The following is a 9,225-nucleotide window of genomic DNA, read 5'->3' as shown; positions in this document are numbered from 1 at the left end:
TTCATATGTGGGATGCCTGCTACAGCATGGCTTGACAAGTGGTGTGTAGGTCCACACCTGGGATCTGAACCAGCGAACCCCTGGCTGCCAAAGCAGAACGTGCAAACTTAACTGCTGGCCACCTGTCCTGCCCCAATCTCTCTTGGTTTTGAATTTCTTAATTCAGTGGTGGTTGGCTTGACGTAGCAAACTGATCATGTTCACCTGCTTTTCTACCTGTCCCAAATCCCTTTAAACATTCCCAGTGGAGAAGGGAGGGAGGTAAATGAGATCAAGGAGGGATGCACAGGGAACACTTCAGTGTTATTTGTGATATGGTATTTCTCAAGCTGGGTGGTGACCACATGGATTTTCATTATCTTAGAATCTATATTGTATGCATGAAATAGTTCATGTTATATTTTGATAGAAGAGTAAATCATTAAGTGACTCTGGGAAGCAAAAAGGGTAGCACTGATGAACTAATGTAGAGGAATTTCTGGAATCAAATGGGATTAGATTGTTAGAGAAACAAGAACAAGAAAACCCATGTCCCAGATCAGCGCAGGAGAAAACTACTAAAGACATAAGAACAATTCCAAAGATATTTTAATTCAGGACACATTCAGAGAGTAGGAAATCATTAAATGAACGAATTGGAAACAGCTGAGCCCCACTCCCTTTCTTGGAATTGAGGCTCAGTGATAAGAACTGCAGTGTTAAGGGTGGAGAAAGAAACAGAACAGATCCTGAAATAATGTCATATCCACTAAGAATATCAGAGTAAAAACAAAATTTAAGGGAACAGCTGATTGTGGCACTGATCTCTAGCTAAAGAAAAGAGCTCAGACCTCATTAGAAAGAGTTCTGACAGGGCATAGTTCTAGGGAACTTAGCTCGCCTTCCTCTTGCCATGGAAAGGCACCAAAATTAGAACCTAGATTCACCGACAGGTAAACAGGAATTCATAAATGAAAAAAACAACAAACAACCAAGCATTAAACATTTGAGGGATACTTGATACCATCAAAGAGGCACCAAAGCCAACAAACAAGAATGAACCCCTAAGGGAATAAATTAAACAAAAGAAACTTTATAATATTCTCTAAGACTGATGAGGCAATTTCATCTATTGCAACAAGAACAAGTTGCTATAACAAAGATCTTAGAAATTAAAAATATAATTACTTATGCTTAATTGATGGGTTGAATAGCATAACGGACACTACTAAAGACTGAAAAAGAGAAAGAAGCTGAGGGAATTTTCCTAGAATGTAGCACCACTGAGCAAGAAGTGGGATGGCTGGGGAAAGAGGCTGACCAATATCCACAGTGTAGGCTATGCTGTCCACCTGATAAGAAGAGCCTTCCCTACGGAAGAGGCCTTTTGATGAGCTTTCACACAAGACACAGATATCCTCGCACATGGGCCTGTTCTGACATGTCCATCCACGTCTTTCCTAAAGCTCCTAGTCCCCAGGCTTCTTGTAGTTTTCAAGTCTCTGATCCTTTATGCAAACCAATAGCCATCACCTTTAGCCATATCTTTACGTGAATTGAACAACCAGACATGCTGCTCTCAGTTCTGCTCCCTGGAATCATTTCCCTTCCCCATTGCAGGTTAGGCATGCACAGCAGCATGCCATCGTCAAGTGGAAGAAGTATATATACAAGACTGAACTCAAGTTGGACAAGCTAACTGCATGAGCTCATACTCAAGAGCATTTACTCTTACTGCACTGTATACCTTTTCCTCAACCCAATCTGTGACCTCGTGGAGGTTCCCAAAGAAAAAAAATTCAAATCTTGTTTATAGGTGGTTCTGCATGATATGGCTGGCAGCGGTCAGAAGTAGATCTGTGTTGGCACAGATCAAATGTTGAATTATTACATGTGTGAATGAATCAATTAAGCAATCACCGGTCACAGAGTTGTTTAGTGACAAATCTGGAGCTGCAACAACAACCTTTTGGTTATTATATTCAAAAATCTTTCTAGCACACAAGCAATTGCATAATAAAAGCACTTCCATGATCCACTTGTAGAGTACAGGGAGGAAAGATTTCCAGAAAAAATGTCTCAAGAATGGCTTTCAGTTTTGAACATTCTCTGTGTATATAAATTACATGAGAGAAAAGTTTTGTCTCAACATTTATTTCTTTGAGTTAGAAAATCTTTTATTTACCTGGATAGTACCTGAGTGTGAATAATCTAAGAAGTTTAAGCAGTCTTAAGCATTATGAATCAGGCTGTTAATTCTTAAGGAAATTTACTTAATATTCTAATAGGAGGTAAGCTTTTCAGTGACTAGAGCTGGATTTTATTTGTACAGAGAAAAAATACTTTGCACATAAGTCCCTCAAAGAGGTTTAGCCTAAAATTGAATGACAATACCCTTGGGAATTCTTTTTAAGCCTAATAACTGTAATTTATGGAGCTGTCACTAGGTGGAGTGGCACTGCTGGCTTAGGCATTTCTCTTTAGGAATTAATGCCTCAGAACCTTCAAAAACCATTCAATAGAAGTCACATTTTCTTTGTAAACAAATTTAATTGAATGGCAGTATATATGTTGATCAAAATAGGCTCCATTAGGGAATGTTGCAAGAAATGTAATTCAATTTAAATAATAATTAACCCTTTCCAGCACTGCTGAACAACTTAACTTCTAATAATTCGACTGTTTCTAAATCAGGTTTTACCTTGATCTAGGGCGTTCACTTGCTAACATTTTCTCTTCTGAACCCAAATGGGTCGAGTAGTAAATCCAGGGCTCTGATGCAGAGCGCAGACTCTTGTTACCTACCATACCACACACTCTTCCTTGTACCTTTGATATTTCTGGTCCAGTTTTATAAATATAAACCTATGCATGTATATTGTTATTCTAGAGATTTAAAAACAAACCAAAACTGAGACTCAGAGGGAAGATACTTGCTTAAGGTTATATAGAATCTTCTGAGCAGCAGAGCCAAGGACATGGTAACATCCTTAATGCATTTCTCAAAGTGCCAGCCATTCATGGTAATAGGGAGCAATTTCCCACCTGATTCACACAGAATATTAAAATGGAAACTTTACAAATAAGGAGAGTCTCCCCCACACCCACTTCAATAAATAGGGTTTGCCTGCATGTTTCCAGTATTTTCCTGGTTCCTCTAGAACCACCCTCTCAGGTCTTCTACTGGAGGTATATCAATTTCCTTCCTAACTCAAAATAATCATACACAGATTAGGGCAGTTATATCTTCTAGTGTCACAGAATTTTTTTTTTGTTTTTTGTTTTGAGCAGGAACTCATAATTCATCTAGCTAATGTCCTATTTAATACATAAGGTGGACATTTAGACTTACAGTTTATCTATAAAGTCAAAGCAAAATTTGGAAAATATATAAATATATATATATAGTATAGTCTCTAAAGACAGAATCAACAATGTTGACTTTTTAACTCAGTGATTCTTAATGTGCTTGGGTCATAATCCCCTTTGAGAATCTGGTGAAAGCTACAGATCCTTTTCCTAGAAAAATGCCATATGCACATGTACACAAAAAATTGCACAGCATTTCAGAAAGTACATTGAACTTCGGCCCTCTGGAACCTTTTTACAGACTCAGTTGAGAACTTTGACTCTAAGCTTTCAAATTCAACACAATTGATAGTTTTGGTACACAAAAAGATAAAACTGATGACAGTTCAATGTATATTTTTTCAAGTACTTTTGATATATGCGTCTGTTTCCCTGTGATCAATGCATAAATTAAGACTATAAAAGGATGCATCTCTGTGTAACTTTCAACAGGGATTGAATCCTCAACATATGTCACATTGAGAGAATGATGCCATAAAGTAAACTAACCAACTTAAAAAAAAAAAAAAGAGGGAGGGATGAAGGAAAGAAGAAAACCCTAAAATACTATATAGACTAAAGAAGAATGAGCGAGAAGGCAAAATCATGGTTTTAGATATTTATGAATTGTAAATTTGTGGCTTTTAAAATCTACTTTATAAGCCTTATGCTATTTCGATGATTCACAGCATTTAAGTTACAGTACCCTAAGGGAGTAGCTTAAAAATAATATATACTAAGGAAAGTGCATGCTTTCTTCGGAGAACTTATGTATGAATGGTCCTTTTCTGTGGAAAAAAAAATTCTAAGGAAGTTAACTGTACCCAATCCCTAATAATAGCAGCACATTTAATAAGTGATTTTAGCAGCATAATAATTAAGTGAATCAGCATACATGAACTTAATTAATTTGTATTCACTTTTAAAGTTAAAAACTTTGTTGAAATTTTTTAAGATCTACTCTCATCAACTTTCAAATATACAACAGTATTATTAACTATAGGCACCATGCTGTACATTACATCCCCAGGACTTATTTATAACTGGAAGTTTGTACCTTTTGACCACCTTCCTTAATATCTTTTAAACATGATTATACTTAGAATGCTTGGAGACTGTTCTGTCTCTGAAATGTAAGTATGGCAGTTTGAGAAAACCACCAGAGAGTTGTTTATATTTACAGATTATAGTTTCTTGCCCCAGAAATGTTAATGCAAAGCTTCTGGATGGTGTTTTTGAAATTCTTTGATTAATTTCTTTTTTTGTTTCAAAGAGATGCTGGGGTTACTATTAATCTCAAGAGCCAACTGGTGAAGATTTTGAATCGTCCTCTCCTTTCGTTTTTCAAACTCCTTGTATGTCAAGTGTTGGCAAAATGTGAAGCCTTAAAAAAAAAAAAAAGTACAATTGGAAAAGCAAGTTAAAAAAAAAAACTAAAATGTACTTACCTGAACTAGCCTTATGCTGGACTTATTTTTTCCCCCAAATGTGGTAGATAATATCACTTATGCTCACATTTTCTTTGCTTCACATTAATACTGTTTTTTATAAGGGTTCTATACTTTAGCCAAACATACACTATCTTATTTTACATAGATATTTTTATTTGATCTCCAAAATAATTGTATGAAGTAGAAGCAAGGAGCTATTATCCCAGTTTCAAGAGGAATACACAAGGAGTTTAAGTCACATGGCTAATAGGAGATATAGGGGAAGAAAAAGTTTTCCTTGACCCTCCTAGGGTCCCTGGCTGTGTCTGAAAAGTAAACTGACAAAGACAGATTAAGACAGATTAACAGAAAAGCATACAAATTTATTTAATATAAGTTTTATGTGACATGGGAGCCTTCATAAGGAAATGAAGACTCAAAGAAACAGACCTATGTTTTATGCTAGGTTTGATGAAGAGTGGAGAGTCATGGAATGAGGAATATGATAGGTTAAGGAGTATGAGATAATTGAAATAAATTGGGGAAAACTTAGCAAGCCCTGTTTGTTTGGATTCTTCTTGGTGTCCCTTTGTCTTCGGAGATAAGGATGTTCCTTTCCTCCAGGTACAGGGAGGGTACCTCTCACAAGAGGGTTTTATGGCCTCTTTCAGGGGAGAAGGGCGATTGGGGAAGGAGGTCAGAGTGACCTTCCTGCTTCTGTCATTTTCTCAAACTCCTTCAGCTTAAAATATTCAATATGCCAAGTACCATATTTTGGGGTCGTGTGTCCTGAACCCCATAAGAGGCATGTTCAAAACATGAACAAAGAATTTCATGAACATGAGCAGTGATTTTTCACTTCCCTGAGAGCTGTCTTAGCATGTACAGTAAACGAAGCCTCTCTGCTGATCTACAGATTAAGACACCATAACCTCCACACACACCAAAGCAGTTCTTAATCAGATAACCTTTGAAAGCCTAAAGCCCATTAATATCAGGGTTTTTGCCTATCTTCACTATAACAGCCTTCGCTTAAACACACCTGTGGTGATACCCTGGAATTACACCGCCTCTGAAAACTTAAACTCCTGCACCCAAATCTCTTCAGAATCTGCTATGAATCTTAAGATGCTCTTTACCACTACGTATGCTATACTGCCTTCAGTTCTGTCACAACTCATCATCAATCTCAGAACATCAAACCCTGCTGTGCCACTTTTCTTTGTTCATCATCTCTTCTTTCCCATCATGAGTCAGACAAATACCTGAACATTTGAATCACTTTCTCACTTATGTGCATCCTCACTTATCTTGCACTCCTATCTTTCTGTAATGCCTGACAAAGCAAAATCCCTGCTCTCAATCAGTGCTTGAATCCACCTTTTCCACTCTAACACTCAAGTACATAAGTGCTGCTGAGAAAAATCATACTGTCCAAATTGGTACCACTAAAGTTTATAATCTGCCTCATCTGGGTGCTTGGAATTACTCATCAATCTATTTACTTTTCCTTTCTCAAGTGCTTTTCCCATTCCCCTAACCATCTGTTTCAAACTATTCCCTTCTTCTCATGTCATCCATTCAATGGTCCTCCTACAGCTCCTCAGACAATATGGTCTCCTCCTCCTACTTTATCAAGGAAAATGGATTCATCACTTAATGATCTCCCTCAGCTTTCTACCTTGGCCCTACACTTTTATTTACACCCGCACACTGTCACCTTTATTCCATTATCTCTCCTCTTGTTTCAGGCAAACCCTTGGTCTTGTGCCATTGAATGCATTTTCTCCTGCCTCCTCCAGGGCCTGGCTCCATCACTCATCTCTTTTTTTCCTTCAATATCCTGTTTCTTCTGTTACCCTCCTCTCAGCAGGTCCGTATGCTCAAATCTCTGGCTTGACTTAGCATTGCTCCAGTTATTGCCCAGTTTCTCTCTTCCCCTTCTTATTGTATATCCACTCTTAATTTCTTTACCCATTTATTCCTTTTCATCCCACTGCAACCTGGCTTTTGCCTCTCAAGCTACTAAATCAGCTCTCACTAATTGGCTCCAGATAGTCAGTGGCAGTCCTGATATTCTGCCACATGGAATCCTCTTTCTTAAAATGTTAGATTTCCTTGGCTTTATGGTCATGACTTCACCTCATTCCCCTCCTAACATTTCTTCTCTGTCTCATTCATACGTTCCTCTTTACTCACCCCTTGACTATTAGTGTCCCTTAATGTTTTCTCTTTGGACCTTTTATTTTACTCAGCATACTCTAAATGACCTTAATTTCCACATGCTCCCAGATATTTAGTTCTAGCTCAGATCTCTCCCCTGAGCTTCAAAATTGAACATCCAGGGGCTGGCCCCGTGGCCGAGTGGTTAAGTTTGCGTGCTCCGCTACAGGTGGCCCAGTGTTTTCGTTGGTTCGAGTCCTGGGCACGGACATGGCACTGCTCATCAAGCCATGCTGAGGTGGCGTCCCACATGCCACAACTAGAAGGACCCACAACGAAGAATATACAACTATGTACCGGGGGGCTTTGGGGAGAAAAAGGAAAAAATAAAATCTTAAAAAAAAAAAATTGAACATTCAGCTGCCCTGCTGAAAATCTAGACCCAGATGTCCCACATGTGTCTTAAATCAAAAGGCCAAAACAGATTCAATCATCTCCCTAAACATGTTCCCCCTCCTCTGTTTTTCTATCTGAATTAGTGGCAGTCACCCCACCCAGGAACTTGACAGTCATCTTTGAATCACCCTTCTCCCTGACCCCCAGGTACAATCAAGTGTTGCCAATTTTACCTCCTAAATATTTCTCAAACCTGTCCCCTCCTCTCCATCCTTCTGACCTCTGCCATAGTACAGGCCTACATCAGTGGTCTCCTACCTAGGAACCTTGCCTCCAGTTCCCCTGGCCAACCCATTCTCCATAGTGCTGCTAAGCACGCTCTATTTAAAATGTAAAACTATCCATATCACTTTCTTAAAAATAATTTTCAATGCCTCTCTAACTGCCTATTGAATTCCTTGATTGCTAAATGAGGTGCTTCATGACCAAACATCTATCTATTTCTCTAGTTTTAATTCCTGCCACCCCTTGATTGCAGTTTCTAGCACTTACCTACTTTTGCTCACAATGTTCCTTCTGTCCAAAATATCCTTCCCTTCTCTACTCTTTTGGGTTAACATCTACGGATTCTTTAAGACTCCGACCAGGCATTATCTCCTCCACAAGCCTAACCTAATCTCCTCAAACTAGGTCAGGTAGTCCTCCTCCTCTTCCTCTTCCCTGACCTCCTCTGGTTTGAATATATCCCTATTATATTTTATTATGATTTATAATGGTTGTCTCTTTCATACATCAACTCTTTCACTGAATTACTTTATTCAACAAATATCTACTGAATGTCTACTATGTGCCAGTCACTTTGAACACTGGGATAGAGTTGATTGCAAGCTGAGGCATTATCTGATACATCTTCATATTTTTTACTGCTTATACAAAGTCTGGTTCATAGTAGATATTAAAAAAATAGTGAATAATTGGATAGATGGATAAATATTTGATATCAGAAGTATTTTAAATCAATACTCATGAATTTCAAGTAATCAAGTATGGGGAAAAGACCATACAACACAAAACACAGAGTTAAAAATTCAATTAAGTTGTGTACTGGTATGATCTGATAATTTTACTGAATAAGAGAAACTTCAAAAAGAGACAACATAGTTAAGCTATTTAGGGAAAATATCACATAACTCTCCACTTGCCAAGTGCTTGTAGCACAGGGCACAGTGCAGAACACTTATAATCATTATTTCCCTTTAAGGCATATTGTTGAATGAATGGTGAATGCAAATAAATATTAAAATGCCTACAATCCCTCCATTTTCCTCAAAAACCAAAAGTAACAGAAAATTGAATGTGAAAAGCTAATGTAGTAATGGCAGCCAAATGAAGTTTGTTTTGAAATTAGTCAGATGAGATCAAATTAATCCAAAAAGAATCCAGATGTTAGCTTCAGAATACTTCATCAGTATCACTGTTTAACTGTATCAAACAGACAGGATGCATGTGGCAACATACCTGTTGCTATTTGTCCTGTGTTCAAAGAATGGAATGAGGGAAAAAGGCATCTATTAGCTGAGAAATTCCAAGTAATTCAGGTAAATAAGTTTATGCCCTACTCTATGAATGTTTTTCTAAAAGTTAGTAATGCCCTAGAAACTTTTATTTTTTTTTGAGGAAGATTAGCCCTGAGCTGACATCTGCCGCCAATCCTCTTTTTACTGAGGAAGACTGGCCCTGAGCCAACCTCCGTGCCCATCTTCCTCTATTTTATGTGGGATGCCTGTCACAGCATGGCTTGACAAGCGGTGTGTAGGTCCACATCCGGGATCCAAACTGGTGAACCCCAGGCCACCGAAGCGCAATGTGAACTTAGCTGCTGTGCCAGCCAGCTGCCCCCCCACCTTTT

General features: G+C 38.2%; 1 protein-coding gene across 1 annotated transcript in view; it reads right to left on the bottom strand.

Moving 5' to 3' along the window:
• Nucleotides 1-23: 23 nt before the first annotated feature.
• The window catches only part of DEPDC4 (DEP domain containing 4), a 24,193-nt gene continuing 14,991 nt past the window's right edge, over nt 24-9,225 (bottom strand). Inside the window, exon 9 of the mRNA XM_046646006.1 lies at nt 24-4,711. Within this exon, the coding sequence (XP_046501962.1) occupies nt 4,536-4,711 (176 nt within the window). The 3' untranslated portion in view covers nt 24-4,535. The remainder of the gene's footprint in view (nt 4,712-9,225) is intronic.

This window comes from Equus quagga, chromosome 19 (genome assembly GCF_021613505.1).
Source record: "Equus quagga isolate Etosha38 chromosome 19, UCLA_HA_Equagga_1.0, whole genome shotgun sequence".
Lineage (NCBI taxonomy): Eukaryota > Metazoa > Chordata > Mammalia > Perissodactyla > Equidae > Equus > Equus quagga.
This window is presented reverse-complemented; position numbering and strand designations above follow the sequence as displayed.